This window comes from Camelus dromedarius, chromosome 12 (genome assembly GCF_036321535.1).
Source record: "Camelus dromedarius isolate mCamDro1 chromosome 12, mCamDro1.pat, whole genome shotgun sequence".
Taxonomy (NCBI): domain Eukaryota; kingdom Metazoa; phylum Chordata; class Mammalia; order Artiodactyla; family Camelidae; genus Camelus; species Camelus dromedarius.
In genome coordinates this window covers 16,938,679-16,960,089 of record NC_087447.1, presented here as the reverse complement: position 1 = coordinate 16,960,089, position 21,411 = coordinate 16,938,679, and the positions used below count along the sequence as shown (strand labels likewise).

Below are 21,411 nucleotides of genomic sequence, written 5' to 3'. Positions count from 1 at the left end.
AGATGAGAAACTGCTGCCCAGAGATACTTAATAGCTTACCGCCACAGTTTGTAAGGCACAGAGCTGGGACTCGAACTTGTGACTTGACCCCCCCAGACCCTTGACAACAACTCTACATATAGGTCACAGTGCACCACCTGTATGCCATTCAGAGAAAGGGACATTTCAGGGGATCACAGCAAACAGGTCCAGACCACAAGGAGATGAGTTCAGTGCCTGCCAAAGCCAGACAGCCCCGCCCCAGGGAGCCAGGCCACCAGTCACCCCATGGCTGCTGGCTCCCGCCTGTTCCCCCAGCACACCCAGGGCCAAGGGCATTCGGTCTCCCTCCCAGGACCAGGGATCCCCGAGAGGGCCCCTCAGCTTTGAAGTGTGGGTGACAAGAGTAGATAGCATCCATGGATAAGGAAACAAGATCCTTTTCTTTGTGCCCTAAGCAGTACCCTGAGTCCTGGGCAGGGGGAGAGGAGGGTGGCGGGAACAAACTCCTCTTTGACAACCGAAGCAGGAAGACCTTGGGGAAAAGCAAACAGAAAGAGCCCAGAAAAGACTGATTTAACTGAGCCACCACAGCTCTGGCACAGAGAACAGCTCATTCATATTTGAAGAGGTATTGAATGCTGGCAGCATACTAAGTGCTGGAAGGAAGGGAGCCGCTGACATCAAAATGGATGGAGGCAAAGTAAAGATGGAGAAGCCAGAGAAGAAGGCATTGGCAGGAGGGGTGGGTGGCAGGAGGCTGGGGAGGGAGCAAACGGGAGGGTGAAGGGAGCAGTGAAGGCAGCGGGGCCGTGGGTTGTAATCAGGCTTCCCCAACAGACCCACTTTGTTCACCTTGGAATATGATTCTCCATCTTTGGGGGATGAAAGTCTGGTCCTTATCATCCTTTTAACATCAAATGTACCTGCAGATCAAATTTGAGATGTGATGAGAGGTCCTCTGAGGCCCATCCACAGCCCCTTTAAAGACTGTTTCTTTATGAGTGGCATTCATCCCCGTGGTCCATCCCAAAGACTCTGGGTCAGTGAGGCAGAGATGGAGCTTGGCACTGGTCTGGGGGAAAGCTTTCCAGGTGAATGCAATGTGGCCCCTGGTTGAGAATGTTGTCCCGGAGCTCCAGGAACCCCAGATGAATACCTCGGACTTTGAAGGAGCAAAGGTGGTCTACTCTAGCATTGAGAACAAGTAGATCTGAGCCAGGAATGTACCTCACACAGCCCAAGGTGTCACAACTGGTTTGGGAACCCCCAGCCAGCTCCACAAGGCAGTTAGTCACTCACATACCAGCTCCAGAAGATCTGTACTGTCTTCCCATCACGCTCAAAAGAAAAGCCAAAGTCCTTATCAAGGTTCACAAAACCTTGAGAGATCCTTTGCTCAAATACAGCAAATGCATGTTCTCACCCCAGGGCCTTTGCACTCGCTCTGCCCTTTGCCTGGAGCTATTGCCCCAGAGATCCATGTGGACTCTCCTTTACTTCTTACGGGCTTTTGCCTAACTAACGTATCTAAATAGCATTCCCTCTTGCTCTCAATCCCCCGTCCAACTTCGGTTTCCTTTACAGCACGTACCCGACTATATTTGTTTCTATACGTTGTTCATTTTGTGATACCTGCTTTAGAAGGTAAATGACAAGAGGGATGCCCCTGTTTTGTTGCCTTCTATGTCACCAGTGCCACGAACGATGTCTAGCACATGGCAGTTGCTCATGAAATATTTGTTGAATGAACGAGTAATGATAATTCACTCCTCTCTGTTGTCCCACAGGACACAGATGTCATTTTCAAATTTGGTTAAAAACTCCCTGGAACAGAGAGCTGCTTTTTAAGATCTGTTTTCCCGTGTAAACAGTAAACAAGTAAACAAAAAGCAGCTTCTTGGCACCTACTGTATGCTCAGCCGCCAGAGGCTAAAGGGAAGTACAAGCAAAGAGTTTGTCTCTCTTTTCAAGGTCGTTACAATCATGTTGGGAATGAGTTCCAAGGTCAGAGGACACCTAGGTGGACAATGGCTCAGAATCTCGAAGGATAGCTGTGGAGCTCTGAGGGGCTGGAGTAGTCAGGGAGGCTTTCTGGAGGAAGGAACACCTGCAGTGCCCTTTGGGTAACTGCTGGGTAATAAGGCCTGCTGGGTAACTGGTTGGAAGAAGAATGTTCCCCAGAGGGCAATCTGGTGATAACCTTCCTCACGTCCTGCCAGAGACAGATGGGTTGAGTTTGCCATAGCCACCAGACCGCGACACTGTGGCATTCCTCCTCCTCCGGCTCCCCACTCCAGATCATCTCATACAACCTGGAGACCAGGCCAGACCTCATGGGATCATTAAGGCCCTGCTGCCGAGGCTGGGAAATCCAGAAACGCACGCTAGGCCTGGATTCAGACACACCTAGAGTCAGGCCAGTGCAAGCAGTGTGAACTTGAGCAATGCTGAGGAAAACTTGTTGGGACTTAGTTTCCCCATCTGTAAAATGGGGCCAAGGATACTTTCCTCACTGGATTGCCGAGAGGCCCAGTACCTGGAACTCTGGATCTTTGTCCGCGAAAAGAGCCCATCATTACAGACTCCTAGGTTCTGGCAGCAGGTGTACATAGACCGGGGTTTTCTCAGGTAGCCCCAACTCGGGTCTCAGTTTCCCTACTGTTTAGCTCTCGGAGGCGATAGGGGACCCTTTGCAGTCTCTTCTCCCTCCTGCCTTACCTCTGTGCTTGCCAGGCTCTTCTTTCCCAGGTGAATTGGCATGTAACCAAGCGGCTACTTAAAATTCCAGGGGCTGAAATCAAGGGAGCAAGGGTGATACCAAAAGGGGGGTGGGGGTGGGGGCTGAGGGCAGCTGAAACTCTGCCTTTTCCTCTCCTCCCACTGCCTACTTCCATGCTTTCCCCACCAAGAAAGAGGATCCAGGGGCCTTCTAAATTGGGCCAAGCCAGACACTGGACTTGGAATCTTGCTCTGCTGTTGGAACAGAGATGCCAGAAAGAGCTGGGGAGGAGGGCGGAGTGGAGGGAGGAAACAAAAGCGCTCAGCAAATCTGGATTCTCATCCTACCCCTGAGGTTTTATAGTTGTGCGACATTGCCTAAGGCATCCAACTTCTCTGCGCCCGGGGTCATATCTAAAAGATCCTGGGAGCACGGTTGCCGCGCTGAGTTGGATGGGGCTCGTCGGGATCCGGCAGTCAGCGCGAGCTCGGTCCCCAGCCTTCCGCGGGCACGCGCCACGCGGGCAGGGCGCTGGCTGCTCTGGGAGGGGGGTCCAGTTCTTTGCCCACCTTTCTTCCGTCCTCTCACTTGCGCTTTCTCTGCGTCTGCCCTGAGTTTTCCGCACCAGGAAGGAAAATAAGGGTTTGGCGACCCCTTTTGGCGAAGCCATGCTACAGTTGTGGTGGTCGGAGCCCCTGCACTCTGCAGGAGAGGTGAGCCAGATGTGGGAAACGGCGGAGACTGGGGGGAAAGTGGGGTTTTCTCTGGGCAAGTCTTTGTTCCAGCATCAGCAGGCACCTGGTGACTGCAATCGATTGATTCCTTCATTCCCATCCTTAGTCACTCACTGAATAGTTACAGATAATTGTCAACAAACACTAACCAAGAACCTCTGTGTACCTTGGAACTAAGGCAGAAGCTGAGAAACCTACAATCCAGAAGGGGACCCAGACTTTAGATAACTGCATTGTTTTATTCCTTCATTCGTTCATTGGTTCATTCATTCATTCGTCCCCTTGTTCCTTCATTCAGAAACGTTGTTGAGCTCCCTATGGGCTAAGCACCATTCTTTGCATTTGAGAAACATCAGTAAACCAGACAATGGAAGCCCTTTGCTCTCGTGGAGTTTTGGAAGGGAGGATGCATATAATAGTTAAGTGTAGAGTGCATGTGAAGGAGAAAAGTGCAATAAGACGTGAAAGGTAGAAAGGGAGAGGGGAACTGCAGTGTGCTGGGGGTGGGAAGAGGTTGCTGGTTGAAGCAGTAGTTATAGTCGGCCTCAGGGAGAAGGGGAGATTTGAGCAAAGACTTGAAGGAGGTAAGGGAGTGAGCTGAGCAGGTATCTGGGGGCAGAGTGGTCTAGGCATCGGGGCCCAGCTACAGCAAAGGCCTCAAAGCACTGCCTGACTGCTGTGCTGTATACTGTAGGCATGCACAAAGAGCATGGGGGTGTAGGGTTGGGCCCCTAAACCTGCCTAAGGAGTCAGGGAGGAAGATTCCTTGGAGGAGGTGACATGCACACGTAGACTTGGAGGACTGCCAAGTGGGTAGGTCTGCAAAAAGGGCTCTCTGAGTGGAGGGAACAGCATGTGCAAAAGCCTGGAGGAATGAGAGATCACGGTGTGTGGGAGGACTTACAGGAGGTTCAGTGCTTGGGGGCTGTTGAGGGGGGAGAGAGGTGCAAGAATGAGACTAGGGAGTACTTGTGAGTGAACGTTCTAGAGGTCTGGTATGCCACAGGAAAGAGTTTGGATTCAGAGGTTGCAGACTGATGGCCGGAGGGCGGAAATCAATAGGTAAAACCAGACTGTTGGGTGGTGCTGGCCCTTTGTTTGTTTAACTTGAAGCCATATAAGAGGATATGCAGGCTTTTGTTCACTGACATCCTCCCCAATCTTCCCCTTTGCCTTAGCCAATTTTGCACATCTGTTATGGTTTATGTCCTTGAAGGTGTTTGAGTTTATAACCCCTGTGAGGTGAAGAGGAATCACTGAGGGATCTTGAGCAAAGGAAAGTTGTGATCAGACTTTTCCATGGGAAAGCGTATTCTGGAGCTCCTTGAAGTCAGGGAACTGTCCCTTTATTTTGAGAGTCTCAGGGTCTAACACAGTGCTCGGTACATAATAGGCACCTGCTGAATTGTTTTTATTTTTTATTTTTTGCATTTCGAATTCTAATTTTTTTATTGACGTGTAGTCAGTTTTCAATGTTGTGTCAATTTCTGGTGCACAGCACAATGTTTCAGTCATACATGAACATACATATATTTGTTTTCATATTCTTTTTCACCATAAGCTACTACAAGATATCGAATATAGTTCCCTGTGCTGTACAGTATAAACTTGTTTATCATAGTTGTGTTTTTAAATGAACAGGGAGCAAATAAATGACAGGAGATGGGCTGTCCGTGCAGGCCAGGCTGGGGGATATGGGAGGTCCTAACTCTCTCGGGGAAGTGCCTGCCCACTGCTCATGCTTCCTCTCGGTGTGCAGTCTATGAGGGCAGCATCTCGCCGAGAGTAATCCAGAATCACCTGCCATGTTTGTTCTAAAATGCAGACTCCTCGGCCCAATTATAGACCTGATGAATCTGGATCCCATGGTGGAGCCCAGGCCTCCGCATTTCAAACAAGCACCCACTGAAGCTGGAGGACAGTCACAAGGCAGGGTGTTCTCCAATCATAGGCTGCTCTTGGCCTTGCTTCTGTTTCCTGACCTCAGGGAAGGCCGACCAGGAGCTCCAAATGCCTGGCGCTCATTCACACACGCCTTTCCCATCATCCTTTGTGAGGGAGCTTTCATGACCTCCTGCTTTAACAAGGAGAAACTGAAGACCAGAGAGACTGGGTGGGTTTGCTCTCTATGCAGTCAGGTAGGGCTGTGGGGAGTGGGACCAGCCCTCCAGGGCTTCCTCGTCAAGTTGTCCCTCCTGCCATAGGCTAACCCACCGCAGCCTTCTCAACTGTGGCCTCCCCAGAAACGGGCAAGGTTAGCAGCTCGTTTGTGCTTTAATTGAGATTCACTTGCTCCAGTGGTTCTCAGACATTGCTAAGTATTCAGATCACCTGGTGGGCCTGAGCCACTACCCCGGCGCAGGTCCTCGCCCACCTCCAAGAGCCTCTTTATAAGCTCTCCAGGTGATGCCACTGCCTCCAAAGTGTGGGAACCGCCGCTCCAAAGTGCAGTTCTCCCAGATGTGGGAATTGCTCAGCCTCTCTAATGGTGCAAAGAAAAGCCATTTTATTCTCAAATTTTTGAGGAATCTCCATACTGTTTTCCATAGTGGCTGCATCAATTTACATTCCACTTCTGGGTATTTATCCAAAGGAAATAAAAACACGAATTCATAAAGATACATGCACCCCAACAAACAAAAAAACCAAAATAAATGAACGAACCAAATCAAACCAACACAAACATGTAGATACAGTGAACAGAGTAGCTGTTACCAGAGGGGAAGCGGGGACAGGGGCAGGTAACTGGGTAAAGAGGGTCAACTGTACAGTGACAGGTGGAAACCAAACTTTTGGAGGTGAGCATGCTGTAGTGTGTACAGAGTTGACATATAATGTTGCACACATGAAGCTTACATCATATTATAAACCAATGGTACCTTAATTAATAGTAAATAAATAAATTAAAAAATTTATTTTTAGAAAGAAAGGCCATTTCAGGTAATTGAGAACTTCTGGGGAGATTCCCTTGGAAAGGACAAGGCGGAGCTTCTTGTTGCCCTTAAAACCACCTGTGTTTAAAAGCAGAGCCCGAAGCAAGCTCAGTGAGAGGAGGAGGGCGGTGGAGAGGTCTTTGAGCTCCAACGGTTAGGAACAACTTAAGGATTTTGGACCAGAGAAGAAATGAGTGAAAACATGGACAGAGGTAAGTGCAGGGTGGCCAGGTCAGGAGCCTTGGAGGTGGGATAAGAGGGGGATTCAGGCCAAACAATGCCTGGGCTTCACCTGGGCTCCTGCAGGGCAGGACTAACGACGGACTTATGAGTCTTCTGGATCCCTGAAAGTGAATGCCAAGCTCTGAGGGTATCTGTGTCCTTCCAGTGAGAGGCTTCACAGAGGGATGGTTAAGAGGACGGTGGGGCCTGGGGTTCACAGACTTGGGTTTCAAGCTCCCCTTTCCCATCCTACTTGTGTGAACTTGTGTGATTCACTTCCTGCTTTTGAGCCTCTGTTTTCTCATCTGTAAAGTAAGGCTAATGGTGATACCCTCCTGATAGAGCCATTTTGAGGATTAAATCAGGTGGTGCGTACAAAGAACCTAGACCAGAGCCTGGCTCGAGGCAGTGCCCAGTCAGTGTTAGTTGTTGAAAATGTTGTGGTTTCCGTCTGTGACCTCCAGATAGCTTACATCATCCATACTCATTCTGGATATATTGGGGGAATGTGTTAAATTCAACAGCAGGTCATAAATTATGCCCTCATTTTCCCCATCTGAGAGTTGGGGATAATCCTTCCCTCCTAGCAGCTAGGATTAAATGAAAATGAAGCTGCATGTAGACGAGGCTGCTGGGCCGTCTCTGGGCTCAATCATTAGGTAAGTGACCCGGGTGGAAAATGCTGGTCTAGTATTTACACCCAGAGTCTGGCCAGCATGTATATACAGCATGGGTGTAGCTGTGTTCCAGTAAAACTGGATTTACAAAAAGATGAAGTGGGCCCCTATTCTATAACTATACTAAATTCTCTTGTAGAGTTTCTGTTAATTCTTTTATGTCTTCTAGGTAGACAGTAGTAATCTGTGGATAGCAAGAATCTAAATCCCTACTTTTAACTCTAATTTCTTTCCTTGCCTAATATTTCTGGCTGAGATGTCTGGAACAATGTTAGCTATTTCCAGCAACAATGAGTGGCCTTATTTCCCATTTATGAATTCAAACCCTTCAGTTTTTTGATTGAGTCGGAGGCTGGCTTTTTGGCTAAGAGACTTCTTAGGTTAAAGAAGTGCCTGGTTCTGAGATGCTGTTTCTATAGAAGGCCCCTGAGTGTGGCTTGGGAAGTAGATGGTTGAAGGGTGAGAGATATTGAAACCAAAGGTTTAGCCAAGAAGACTTTCTAGAAAGTTTCTTCAGCCTCTCTTTCCAGGTCACTTATTTTCTCTTGAGCTGTATCTAATATGCTATTAAATTCTTCCATTGAGATTTCATTTGTCATTGTATTTTAACATCTAGAATCTCTTATCATCTTTAAATCTGTCATTTTAATAACTTCAGTTTTTGTCAACTTTCAGGCTTAGGTTTTATCTCCTTAAACAGAAAAGCAACTATTTTAAAATCTGCCCCTAGTACCTCAAGTCCAATTGGTCTTTGTTGCCTGTGCTGGTTTTAACTCATACTATTTACTCATGTGTCTGGATTTTCTCTGTGCTGGACACTGTATTTGAAAAACAATCCTTTTGAGAAATCTACAATCTAAGGTAACTGCTTCCAGATTTGTTTGCTCCTGCTCAGGGACTTTGAGTCTCCAACAGTACAGGATGACAATATTGTTGGATGAGTTAATCCAGCTTCAAAACTTGAGACTTCCTGGGCATTATGTGATGTGAAGCCAAGCTACAGTCTGTGCAAGGACTGGTTTTCTGCCAATTCACTCTTCTTCCCACGAGTTATGAGCTAAAGTGGGAGATCTTAGATTTAAATCCTGGTTCTATTGTGGAACACTAGAACTTACTTGTCTTCATTGAGCTTCAGTTTAACCTCTAATTGAGGTAAGTATCTTCTTATCTTGCATGAGTAACTGATGCCCAGACAGGGGAGATAATTCTTCCAACATCCTACAATTGGTAAGTGGTGACTAAAAAACAGAATCGAAGCTTCTTGAGGCTTCTTTTACCTGACTTTTCAGTTTTGCAACTTGTATTTAGGGGTTTATATCCCCAGACACCTTGCTTCCCATGCACATAAAGAAGACTTGACAATGTTTCTCATAATTACTACATTGAGAAGGAAAAATCTGAATTAGGTTGGAGTACTGAGACAGCAGGGGAGGCTGGAGCATGGCAAAGGGAAAGAAGGCCAGAGGGCAAGACAGAGCTAGAAGGGCTTGTAAGGAGCTAGGAAAAGTGAGAGTAGAAGTACCTGGTATAAACGGTATACCCAGGTGCTGGCATCCCAGATGGACAGGAGACCTTGTTCCTCGTTCATTTCCCATGTTCACTCCCCATTCCCAGTTCCTACTGTTTAAGATCTGTCTTTCAGCTCTTATGAGAGGGCACCAGTGGGCTGGTTCTGAGACACTGCTTCTGTAGAAGGCCCCTGAGTGTGTCTTGGGAGGTAGATGGCTGAAGGATGAGAAATATTGAAACCAAGGGTATAGCCAAGAAGACTTGAGGAGAGGGTCCGTGTATCCCAACCAGACAACTTAGGGCTGAGATTTAAGGACATTATGGCCTTTGTGGAACAACGTCATTCACAATAGACTTTTCCTATAGAAAAGACAAGTCTTGGCAGAGGTCTAACTTCTAAGTTCCCCCTAGTCTCTCTGCACACTCGCTTCCTTATCAGAAAATATATTTACCAGGAAAACACACTTTTTGCAGTTACTTGGCTTGGCCCTATTTTCTGGCCCATAAGCCTGCCTGGAGAGGTCCTCATTCCAACTGCTTCCAGCCTCCTTCCTCCAATGGCCTATTGGGCTACACTGGCCTCCAGCTTCCCTACTGCATCCTGATCCCTGTTTCCTCTGAACCTGGAGTCCCCGGCTGAGGGCTGGGTGGATGGGGCAGAGTAGTGGGACCTTGTTAACAGCAAGGACTTCCAGGGTAAGAAGTCCAAGGGAATCCCTAATCTAGCCTGAACTGGTAGAACTGCTTAAATTCTGGGCCTGTGTGCTTGTCTACAGAGCTGTCACATCTTTGATTTAGTTATTAAGGTGAAATAGAAGAAACACATTTCATATGTGACAGCCCAGCCCTGGGAGAAGGCAGAAGTGCCCTGGTGATAGCTTCTTGCCCAAAGAAGGGAGGTCATCTCTGCCATCTCGGCCCCTCCCACCAGCACTCATCAAGACCAACAGGGATGATGCGTACCACCTTTTGGAAGGCAAAACCAAAAGAATCCTACTTGACCCTTGAACTATCCTTCTGTGTTATCCAAGTTTCTGGAAGAACAGTGTGACCTACTTACTCCCAGAGTTGAGAGCCCCATTGAAATTACCCTCTTCTAGGGGAGGGAGCTTGGGCCAGAGTGAAGCTTTTGCTTGTGGAACAAAGTGTTGGTCCAAGAATAAGAGCTTTTATTTGTTCAATTTCTTTCTAAATAGTTATGTTTCTAATACTGGTGAGTGAGGTTCTTTATATCCCTGTTGATGAAAGTTTGGCATCCTAACTCAGGACACGGTACACCTCTGTCCTGTGGCTTTATCTGGCTGTTGCTCCATCTTTCATAACTTAGAGTCTTCAGTCATGGTTCATTTCTTCACTAACTCGGCCACATCGTTGTGGTGTGCCTCTCCCGCTAATTACCTATGTGCCAGGCACCAGGCTAAGGATATGATGACAAAGGCTGACCTGGGCAGATACTGAACGAGTAACAAAATTAAGTGTCATTACAGAGAAGTACAAGTTGCTATGGGAACATCTCAAGCAACTAAAGATGGTTTGGAGAGGTTGGGCTGAGTGCCCAGTACTTTGAAGTACTGGTGCCACAAACCTATAAAAGAAGTAACAAGGTTTTGTATATTGGGGATGGGGGATGTGTAATGTAGAAAAAGAACTTAGAAGATGACGTTTGTTGGGAAGTGCATGAGTCTAGATTTTTAAAAAAAGCTCTCAGTGTCTGGGGATATGAGGATTGTCATAATGAATTAGAAGCAGCTGTTAGCCTAAAATTTTCTTACCTTCTGGCTTCTTGTTATCTGATTTTTTTTTTTTCCTTGAGACCTTAAAAAGATGTTTCTTAGGTCTTATTCAGCATTTTGACTTTTTTTCAGACAGAAGGTAAGTCTGAAGAGAGGTTCTCAAAATACAGTTCTAGGAGCTTGTCAGAACTGCAGATTCTCAAGCCCCCACCCCAGACCTACTGAAACAAAATCTGGTGATGAGGACTAGCCATTTGTGTCCCAACAAACCCTCTAAATGATTCTGGTGGACTTTAAAGTTCGAGAACCATGGCTCTCACCCATGGTTACCAGTGATGCAAGTCCAAGGTGGCTGTCACAGTGAGCAGGTGAAAGGCATTCACAGGAAGTGATACGAAGCAGGGGACTGGAAGGACTGAGCTTTGAACATCTGGTAAGGCCAACTTGGGGAAAAAAGGCAAAAAGTAGGGCTGACATTCTGGAACAGCAGTTGGGAACCTTTTTCTGTGTCGGGCCAGATAGTAAATATATTAGGCCTCGTGAGCCACGTGGGCTGCGTCACAACTATTCAACTCTGCTGCTGTTGTACAAAAGCAGTCATAGATAATACAGAAACAAGCAAACACAGCTGTGTTCCAATAAAACTTTATTTACAAAAACAAATGGAAGGCTAGTTTGCCCTTGGGCGGTAGTTTTCTTACCCCTATTCTAAAAGAATGACAGGTCTTGCTTATTTTGTTTTTGTTTTTGTTTTTGTTTTTTTTGTTGTTTTTAGCAGCAGAATCCCTTTCTCACTTAGAACTCTATGAAGCAGGAATTGCTGTGGTTGAAGAATCCACAACCTACCTGTTCAGTTCCCCCCTTTTTCTCAAAGTAGCCCCTAAGGCTCTTCCTCAGAGCACGTGTTAATGACACGAGGACGGTGCTCCAGTGCGTGGGCTGGGGGCCACCTAGGCATTGCCCTTGAATGAGTAGGCAGCTCTTCCTGAACTAGTTTGGGCCTACAGCCAAGGCCTGGCGGGAGGAGGGACCAGTGACCAGCCTGAGCTCAGGCCTGGACCTGAGGCTCAGGGAGTCTCCTCTGCTGCAGTGGAACGTCTCTCTTTCTCTGCAGGTTCTAGCCAGCCAGATGAGGCCCATATGAGTATCCAGAGCAGGAGTAACCCATCAGACATCCCCCACATGTCTGACGGCCAGGTGTGGGACCAGGCCTTCAGGAACCATAGCATCCACACCTGTCTGATGGAGATGGTGCTGTCCTTGCAGCAGGCCGTGGCGGATCACATCACGCAGCTGGCGACCAGGCACCAGCAGCAGGACCTGGTGCCAGAGGAGCAGGGGCACAATCAGCCCATCTGGGGGCAGGAAGCCCTCCTGGGTCGCTTAATGTTCCAGATGGTCAACCACCTACAATTTGGGGCCACCGGAGGCCAGAAATTCCAACCACCTTGCCCTTCTGAGGACTCTAAGGGTGATGTCAGAAGTAGGGAACAGGCCCAAGTATCCAAGCAGATTTACAAGATATTTTACCAACTGACTAATTTTGAAGATACATCTATCAACTATGTCCTGTCCAACCGTGGGGTTGAAACCTCTGCTTTATACCACGGCAGCTTCCAGGACTACAACACCTACCAAGGAAACAAATACCATGAGGACAAGAACACTTCGGTGAGGATGGGGGACATATTCGAGGGCCCCCATCTCTAGGATTTATTCAGTCCTGTGCCGAGTCCTGTGCCCTCTCACTGACTCTTCCCAGCCCCATGAAGTAGGCACTGTTGTCTCCTTATATGTAAGGGCAGGGGATGGGCACAGAAACAAGGTGATGTGGCCAAGAAAGCTGACGAGCTGGGTCAGTCATTGGGGAAATGAATATGAATAATGTTTCCAAGATCACAAAGGGGATGCCTGCTTAAAGTGGCAGGGAGGGTGTTTTAAAGTCTGAATCTGTGGTGGTCAGGGCGTGGGGCAGGGGGGCTCCAGGATGGAGGAACAGCATGTGTGAATGCTTTAAGGTGGGAAGAGCTTGGGGTGACTGGGAAAGGAGGTCCTTGTGGCCAGAGTAGAGACAGTGCTGGAACAAGAGGTATGGGTGGAGTTAGGCCATTGTGAGGCATTAGGATGTTATCCTAAGGATGACGGGGATCAACAGAAGGCTTTCCAGCAAGGGAGTTTCACAACAGCTCTCCAGCCAGCGGGCGGAGGACCACACTAGTCACACCTTTCCTTCTGTAACCACCTAAGTGATATGTGGCCAGTGGCCGTCTGCTTTTCTGGGGGCCAAGTGAGTCAGGCATCTCCACTGGCCTCTGAAGGATCATACCTCTTCCAGTAACTTGAAGGGCACTTCCATGGAAGTGGAAATAGCAGAGGTGGATACAGGCAGGGCCTGTGGTGGTTAAGGACCCAGGCTCTGGGGCCAGGCAGGTGAAATTCTGCCCATCACCAAGGTCACATGGTTAGTAATTTATTCAACCTTTCTGAGCTTCACTCTCTTTAAGCAGAGATCATTATAGAACTTTTTCTTAGGAGAATTAAGGCAATATACATGAAGCACTTAATCTAGCTTCTGAAACATAGTAAGAACTCAGTGAATGATAGCTGGTACGTAATGTAACTATTATTTTTATCTACATGGCTCTAAAGGGGGAGATTGGCAAGCCATAAGATACTGTGTTTGTGGAAATTTTTCTAACATTAAAGTTGTCAAACATGGATTGCATTGCTTCATGGAGCAGTGAGATCTCCATCTGAGCTAAGCTAGCATGAGTACTTGGGCCATTTTTAAAGGGGTCAGCAAGGGCAGGGCAAGAGAACTGAGATTAGATTCCATCCATCTCCAGGGCTTCATCAACCTTGGTACCAGTGAGAACAAGCTCTGTACTGATCTGCTAACTGAAAGGGTAAGCCATGTTCAGGGCTGTGCTGGGACCCACCTTCAGGCGTGAGCCCTCCAGAATGTTCTTTGGCATGCGGTATATACAGGAATAAGACTTAGAAGTTTGGGAAAGGGAGTGAGGAAATAGCTTCTAGAATAGCACGTCTAGCCTCCTGGCTGGCCTTGCTGTGTTAGGAAGTGTTCTCTGGGTGGGTATATGGTGGGTAAGCTGCCAAGGGAGCCTCTGGCCCAAATGTAGAGTTTGGGGGGGTGGTTGTCAAACACTTCCCTGTGATCATCTATTTGTGTAATCTTTGACAAGAATGAATTGAAGGCTTCTTTCATTAGGGAGCATGTGGCATGTACACCCGTTTCCCTCCGGGAGGCCCCGTGTTGTAGGGCAAACACCCATGTGCATCCTAGGAATGAGATGAAGCCTCTTGGGCTTCCCTGGTCTGGTTGTCCTCATGCTCTATTTGTCCACAGTTGAGTCGGAGTGACATGAACTACATTGATGATGACCTTCTGCAATATTCTGATTGGAGAGGGCAGCCATTGTAAGTAGCTTCCAGATTGTGGTCTCCTGGTCCACAGGCACCTGTCCTCATCCAAGGAAGGACTCAAGGTGCCAGATTCTCTGTTCACTGCCTACCTACCTATTTCTTTGGGTAATGATTTCTAGAAAATGCCTAAAACAAAATACCATCGGAGGCAGGCTGGAGTAGTAGAAAGTGCACTGCCCTATAATTCAAAAGGCTCGAGTTCTTGTCCAAAGTCTCACAGTTAATGTCTGTGTCAGCTGGGGAGTTGAGAGCCTCAGTCCCCTGTAAGCTCTGTAAAAGGAGGTTGGACGCTTTGCTCTGTCAAAAAGACTGAAGTCTAGACTGTGAAAGACGAAAGCCCACGGGCCTGAGAACCACACGGTCTTTCTGAGTCTGTCCACAGCCTGCGGGAAGAAGTGGCCCAGTTCCTGACCTACTACTGTAAGGCACCGGCCCCCCTTGATCCGGAAAATGTGAGTATTTCCAGCCTTCCTGCCACCCCGGTGGAGGACTGTGTTCTTGGAGGCCTCTCTGCATTTCTAGTGGAGCCCCTCAGAGTCAGGGCGGAGGGAAGGCCATGGGTCCTGGAGGGGAGACTGCTTATGTCTGTCCTCCCAGGGGGAGGGAGACAGGAGAACTACCCTTTCCATGGGGACTGGTTTTCGACTTCTGCCTTCTGTGTATCTTCTTCAGGTGGTTGTTCTAAACGGCTGCTCCTCTGTCTTCTCCGCACTGGCCACGGTTCTGTGTGATCCAGGTGGTAAGTCAGTGGGCTCTGCTCTCCCTCAGGAGTGGCAGCACCTGGGCAGGAGCACCGGGGCACTGGCCTTATGGGAGAAGAGCATCTTGACTCCAGGCCTTTCCCCTAAAGTGCTGGCGTGCCTTCTGCCCTGGTTAGAACGTCTTACCCCTATTTATATAGGAACAAGGGATTTAGATTCCCATTTAATAGTAACTTGGGACAATCCTCAAGGAGATCTGCCCCAGGAATGGTGACAATGGGAGCCAACTCATAGTGTTGGACTTTTGATCTCAACTCTAAAGCAGAGAACCCTGGTAACCTGGCTTAAACTATACAGATTTTCTGTCTCCTCAAAACAAAAAACCTGAAAACTGAGCTCTAGACCAAACAAGGCTTGAGAGATCTGTTCTTAACAATGCCTCTTAACAACCTGAAACAAAACCCTCAGATCTTCATGTGCCTGCTGCATGGGCGGCTTGTTACCGAGATGGCCAGTTTCACTCAAAGGAGTGGGTCCTTGATTCGCTCATCATTGAGGCTGAGTGGATGGGGAGGAAAGGACCCATCGGCTCACCAGGCCTGTGAGATCACGTGAGCCACGCAGAGCAATAAGAGCCCTCCCTGTGCTTGAACCTCAGCCTCCAGTGTTGACCCGGAGCTGACAAGGCTTGCCGGATGACCCGGGCTCTACCTTCTAGCAAGCCTGGCTTGAGTCCCTGGATTCCAAGTCACTTCCAGCAATATTCATCCCTTTTCTCCTTTAGTGTGCCCACAAAGAGGAAACTTGAGTTTTGTTCCCCAAATCATGTTTATAAGAATGGATAACTTTAATAGAGCCCTGCCCCAAGGCATTCATCTCTAAGTAGGAGGGATTACCCAGCCCACCTTCTCTGAGGGTTGTGTTGCTGCTGGTCCCGGGGGTCCTGGCAGGTTCTGACTAGGAGACCCTGCACTGACAACTTGGTCTCTCTGTGCTTTCAGAGGCCTTTCTGGTCCCCACTCCCACCTATAGTGACTTCGTCTTTAGTGCCCACCTGTATGCGAAGGTTGATCTAGTTCCTGTCGACCTGGAGAGTCAGGTCAGTACAGGTTCCCTTCCCCTGCTCAGCCCATCTAGGTGATGGAATGTTCTAGGGGCATTTCAAAGGTGTAGGGGACCTTGCTTTCCTCCCATATAAGTGATGATGGGAGAAGGTTGGAGAAATCAAGACAAAGAAGGCATGTGGGACTAGTGCCCTGGATATGAAGGTAAAGGATTGTTTGGGGTTTACAGGAATGAGGAATCAAGGCTTGGGAGCTTCCAGGTAGGCAATTCTCAGGTAGTGTTTATCTTCCAGGTCAGTGATGCAAACACACATCCATTCCAGCTCACCGTGGACAAGTTGGAGCAAGCCCTGCTCAATGCTAAGCTTGAGGTAAGGAGGGAACCACGTCTTCAGGGTAAGCACTGCTGCCCGTGAAAGGCCTTGAGTACTGAGACTCCTGTATTACAACTTGTTGACCTAGACAGTGTGGGCTCCTTCTGCAAAAGAGGCAGTGCCCCAGGGGCATGTCCCCCTAGGAGCCCTGAGCCCCATCTATGGCAGCACCCAGAGATTCTGCCTGATCCCCACTCTGTGGACAATGTGATAGTAGCTCCTGCAGGATCCCACCCAAGCCTTGATTAGGTGTCCGGTACTGGGTGTCCTGGTGTCCGGTACTGGGTGTCCTGACCTGATCCTTTTCTGAACTTGATGTAGATGTGAAGGATTCGTGTTCACTTGGTTCTGTTCGGTTCTTTTTAGGGGAAAAAGGTCCGAGGCCTTGTGCTAATCAACCCTCAGAATCCTCTGGGACACATCTACTCCCAAGACTCACTGATGGAATATCTGGAATTTGCCAAGAAGTATGAGTTCCACCCCTTGAGACAAGATGAAGTCCCTAAAAAGGGTTCCCTCTCACTTATAGTCAAGAAGTCAAAACCAGAAATAATATACCCTAAATATCCTTACTTTGTACTTTGTAAAGTTATGTACAACTAGTGGAAATTGAAATGAAAAGCACCCACATGCTGACTATTTCAACCAAACCCTTTTGCCGTTTCCTTTCTGGCCTTTGCCCACGTGCCCATATCTGCATAACAGTCATCACATAGTTCTGCTGCTTCTCCACTTCTTGCAGCATAAGTACTTTCTCCCAGCATCCATTTCCCAAACTACTTGGCCTGAGGTGCCAAGGAGGATAGACTCTTAGACCTTGTGGGGTGAAGACATGTCCCTGTAGAACTTTCATGGCCCATTCCTAAGAACATGTTAACATCAGTTCTCTCTGGAGTCTGAAAATAGCCCTCTTAGGGTAGACAGTCTTCCATTTTCTGGAAGAAACACACTTATTCAAACTTCATAACTATCTAGATCAGTTAAAGGCAGAACATGGGGACAAGAGGAAGAATGCTGGATGCCGTGGGCCGGAATTTGACAGAAGTAGGTTCACAATCCAGCTCTAGCACCAGCTAATTGCGGGAATTAACTTTATTTCTCAGAAACTTAGTTTCTTCATCTGTGAGTTGGAGGGAACGGTCCTGCTTCAGAGGGCTGCTGGGAGAATAAAGATGATGTACATGAGCCCTTAGCCCCCTGAATATCACTATTCAAATCAGGCCCTGAGTGGAAGCTCCTGACTGGACCAGACGAAAATTCCCTGGGATGCCCAGCCCCTTCCCGTTGGTCTCTGCTTGATGGTTGAAGGGTTAGGGAGATGTTCTCACGCATGTCTTTTAGGTCCTACTCCTTCCTAGTACCCTCAAGTCAGGGTGAAAGGTCCTCTCTGGTGAACAACCCTCTTCTACCTTACCATGCCTTTTGGAAGGGTTGGGTGTGCTGCCGGGGCAGTAGGAGTATCTGATCTGTGTCCAGAGAAGACCATAAAAGGAAGCAAGAGAAGATTAGAGAGATCCTAGATATTGTTCTCCCCCTTTCGTCTAACCTGCAGGCACAGCCTACACGTGATTATAGATGAGATTTACATGCTGTCTGTGTTTGATGAGTCCATCACATTCCGTAGTGTTCTGAGCATGGAGAGGTGAGTTGGTCTCAGCTGGAGTTGGGAATGAGAACCATGAAGTTTCTGCTTTTGAGTTCATGTGCTATAAACTTAATTTGCTACGTGCTAGAAACTGAACTAACAGCCACCAGCCACCACGAGTGTGAAAGTGACCAAAACATCGGCTTTCCCTTCAAGCGTCTTCTCTAAATGCCATTTTGTACACAAGATAACTATAGGGAAAGGCAGAAAGTGCACTGTCAAAGGTCAGGATAAATCCCTACAGAAGGTCAGGGTAGGAGCTTCTTGATAAGCAGTGTACAGGGAAACAAAGGAAATAGGGCAGAGCTTTCTTAAGGGTGGTATTTGGTCCTAGGATAGGATTCAGCAGCCAAAGCAAGGGAAGTGCATGCTTGGAAGAAGGAACAGACTCACCAAAGGTGGGGCAGTAAGAAACAGGTGGATACATCTTAGAAGTGGTGGGCGGCCCTCATGTGTGAAGAGCCAGTTGCTGAGAAGGTGGCTTTGGAGCAGCTTTAGGAAGACCACAAGCCAGGCTGAGGGTCCCAGGCATCAGTGGGCACTTGAGAGCTGTCCCATCTAGTTCCACAAGGATACCTTTTGTTGACTTCCTGGCTTAAGTGGGGCAACTGTTTTCTTGAATGTTGGGTCCCATAGGCCCTCCTGTCTAGGAAGGACCTCCAGTCCACTTTCATCTTCCCCTCATAGACCCCACATCTTCATCCTTCAAATACTCCTGCATGATCTTGTTTGTCCTTTCTCCTCTCCAGCTTGCCTGACCCCAACAAGACACATATGATCTGGGGCACCAGTAAGGTGAGCCCCAGCTGCCTGTCCTTGGGTAGGGAAGGAAGTGGCGCTGGGAGCAGAAGGCAGACCAACCAGGTATTCCTTTCCCTACTTCTCTTCTAGGATTTCGGCATCTCTGGCTTCCGCTTTGGCACTCTGTACACCCATAACAAGGAGGTGGCCTTGGCCATGAGCTCTTTTGGCTACCTTCATGGCATCTCTGGCATCACCCAGTACAAGCTGCATCGGCTGCTCCAGGACAGAGGTACGGAGCTCCATTCCAGGCCAGGCCTCATGGCTGGAGGATTTAAATTAAAAGCTGGGATATAATGAAACAAACAAAAGTAATCAGGTAATCAGGTTTGGAAAACCATTTGCTTTTAGCTTTGGCTGGGAAACGGGTAGATAGGAGAAATCCAACTGGATGCCTCCCTGCATGGTGCTAGGCCCTTTGCTATTTGGTAGAAACCAGATTCCCAACCTCTTGAACACTGGTTCTCAACCTTGGGTGCACACGGGAGTTACCTGGAGGGTTTAAATATTGATGTGTGAGCTCCATCCCAAAGATTCCAAATTAAGATGTCTGGGGATACAACCTGGGCATTGCCTTTCAGAAACCCCAGGTGGATCTAATATGATGTCAGTGCTGAGAACAGTTGGGATAAGATCATCCCCCAGGACGTCTGGGTTCCTCAAAGTCCATTTGTGAGGCTCTCAGGCAGGAAGTAAGGGAGCTATGAGTCCCTGCTACTTGCTCAGTTGACAACAGCAGCATCAACCCTGTTTAGGGGATACCCCGATTTAATTGCCCCAGGGTGTAAACTCAACAGAACATTCCTATTCAAATACTGAGAAGCCCAGAGTCTCCATCAAATCTATAGGTAAGAAGTGGGTGTGTTGAGTATGGAAGCCGTTGACTCAAATATAATATAGTCAGGCTTGGATGGAACCAGAAGGCATGCAGCCCAGGTAGGGAGCATTTGGTAAGGAACCCTCTGGCAGGTCTCAGCCCTGAGATCTGTGACAGCCCTCTTCCTCCACCCATCCAGAATGGATTGACAATGTGTACCTGCCCACTAACCACTCCCGGCTGCAGGAGGCTCACAGGTTCATCACTAATGAACTGAAGTCATCGAAGATCCCTTTTCTCAGCCATGGCTCTGGCCTCTATGTCTGGATCAGCTTGAGAAAGGTGAGCTCTGGGAGTGAAGACAGGTGTTCTTGAGATGATGTGCTTGGTGGGACTTGGGCTCAGCTCTGTGCCTCTGTCCTCCCTAGTACCTGGACCCATGCACATTTGAGGAAGAGTTGCTCCTCCATCGCCGCTTCCTGGACAAAAAGCTGATATTGTCCTGTGGCAAGACCTTTATGTGTAAGGAGCCTGGCTGGTTCCGCCTCGTCTTTGCAGCTACACCTCTCCTGCTAAAACACGGTGAGTGGAGCTGACCTCTCAATCCTGCATCCTTCAGAGATGCCCCAGCCACCCCTCTACAACCCAATAGTGGAGTCTTCTTTTTCTGCCTTTAGCGGCCTATAGCTCCAGCCCTTCTAGGCCCTCTGTTTCACTTTCATATCTTTAAGCTCCTTTGTAAACAGGAATTGATAGGCACTTGAGGTATGTTACCCCTTCTAGGTGTCTGTTGTGTGTCTACCTTGAAGTAGGGCATTGGGACTAAGCCAGCATGAAATGGAGCTCTGCCCTGTGGGGCTTGTGGTCTCCTAGGTGAGACAGACAGGTATGTGACATAGACGTCCCTGTATGTTATGCTATGGAGTTTAGATTCTCCTCTGAAGGTTATAGAAACATGACAGTCATTTTATCTATTGCATCTCAACACATGCAGAACACTGTTCTACCTCCTGGGCACATAGCAATGAATAAGAGAACATTTATGTTACACAGATATCTTTTAGGCTAATGTGGAGAACAGACTGAGTGAAGGGCCACTAGAGGCAGGTAGACAATGGTGAGGCCAAGGCCATAAGCCAGGTTACAGGATTTGATGAGCCATGAAGGTATCTGGTGGGCAGGTGCTGTGATAATGAAACCAAAAAGAGCCATTGGGCATGCAGCAGGTAGACTTGGACATCTATCCCAAGGAAGGGAGGGCTCAAGTTCAGCATCCCTGAATGAGAGGTTCTCTGGTGGTCTGCTGTGACTTGGGTATATCTGGGGCCAATCTGCAAACCCACTCAGTATTCCTCTCTGTCCCCCTTTGGACCCTCTAGCCATGCAAAGGTTCTATACGGTGCTAGTGGAGCAGGAGCAGGATTGGGTAGTGAAGCAACTGGAGGATGCAATAAACCAGGAAGTGGAGGACCTCCCAGCCAGTGACGCCAGCCAGTCTTACTCTCGGGAAGTCATACTAACCTCGGGTCTGGAAGGCTGTTGTTCTGACCTGGGACTGTGACTGAACAAACAGCGGGCTCCAGGAATGGGCTCATTTGACTCTCATCATCAGCCTCCTTAAGCTGAACATCTGTCATTTTTTGGAAGCTTTGCATCTTTTTAGTCTTTGCTAGCCATTGTGCATGGGCAAAATGTTTTTATGGGGATTCAGGTGGGAAAGCCCAGAGAGAAATAAAGGGAGCTCTCTGGGTCCCTATTTAGATGAGTTTGTTTTTATATTCGATATCTAATAAATTCCATATTCTCTTAAATTTCAGGCCTGTTTTATTTTCTTCATTAGCTGCATAGTATCCATCCACTATATGGGTAAATGGATTTATTTAACAGGCTCCCTACTGATAGACATTTAGGTTATTTCCAGTCTTTTGTAATGACAAACCCTGCTCCTACAAATATATATGGCATACTTGTATGATTATGTTCAGAGGATAAGCCCCATCAACACTGGCAACTCAACCTTTAAAATTAGTGGATAAAAATGCCACATTAAACTTCT

General features: G+C 48.0%; 1 protein-coding gene across 4 annotated transcripts in view; it reads left to right on the top strand.

Annotated features, from left to right (window-relative positions):
* The window catches only part of LOC105106836 (probable inactive 1-aminocyclopropane-1-carboxylate synthase-like protein 2), an 83,153-nt gene that overhangs the window by 60,242 nt on the left and 1,500 nt on the right, over nucleotides 1-21,411 (top strand). Inside the window, exons 3-16 of one of the 4 annotated variants that reach the window (XM_031459759.2) lie at nucleotides 11,624-12,180; nucleotides 13,356-13,415; nucleotides 13,877-13,947; nucleotides 14,336-14,405; nucleotides 14,626-14,692; nucleotides 15,656-15,753; nucleotides 16,012-16,089; nucleotides 16,459-16,559; nucleotides 17,645-17,734; nucleotides 18,487-18,532; nucleotides 18,629-18,770; nucleotides 19,555-19,697; nucleotides 19,784-19,937; nucleotides 20,735-21,236. In XM_031459759.2, coding sequence (XP_031315619.2) covers nucleotides 11,650-12,180; nucleotides 13,356-13,415; nucleotides 13,877-13,947; nucleotides 14,336-14,405; nucleotides 14,626-14,692; nucleotides 15,656-15,753; nucleotides 16,012-16,089; nucleotides 16,459-16,559; nucleotides 17,645-17,734; nucleotides 18,487-18,532; nucleotides 18,629-18,770; nucleotides 19,555-19,697; nucleotides 19,784-19,937; nucleotides 20,735-20,916 — 1,833 coding nt within the window. In that variant the 5' untranslated portion in view covers nucleotides 11,624-11,649 and the 3' untranslated portion in view covers nucleotides 20,917-21,236. Of the gene's footprint in view, nucleotides 1-11,160; nucleotides 12,181-13,355; nucleotides 13,416-13,876; nucleotides 13,948-14,335; nucleotides 14,406-14,625; nucleotides 14,693-15,655; nucleotides 15,754-16,011; nucleotides 16,090-16,458; nucleotides 16,560-17,644; nucleotides 17,735-18,486; nucleotides 18,533-18,628; nucleotides 18,771-19,554; nucleotides 19,698-19,783; nucleotides 19,938-20,734; nucleotides 21,237-21,411 lie in introns of those variants that run through there. The other 3 variants (XM_064492417.1, XM_064492419.1, XM_064492418.1) reach the window with 3 other exon arrangements.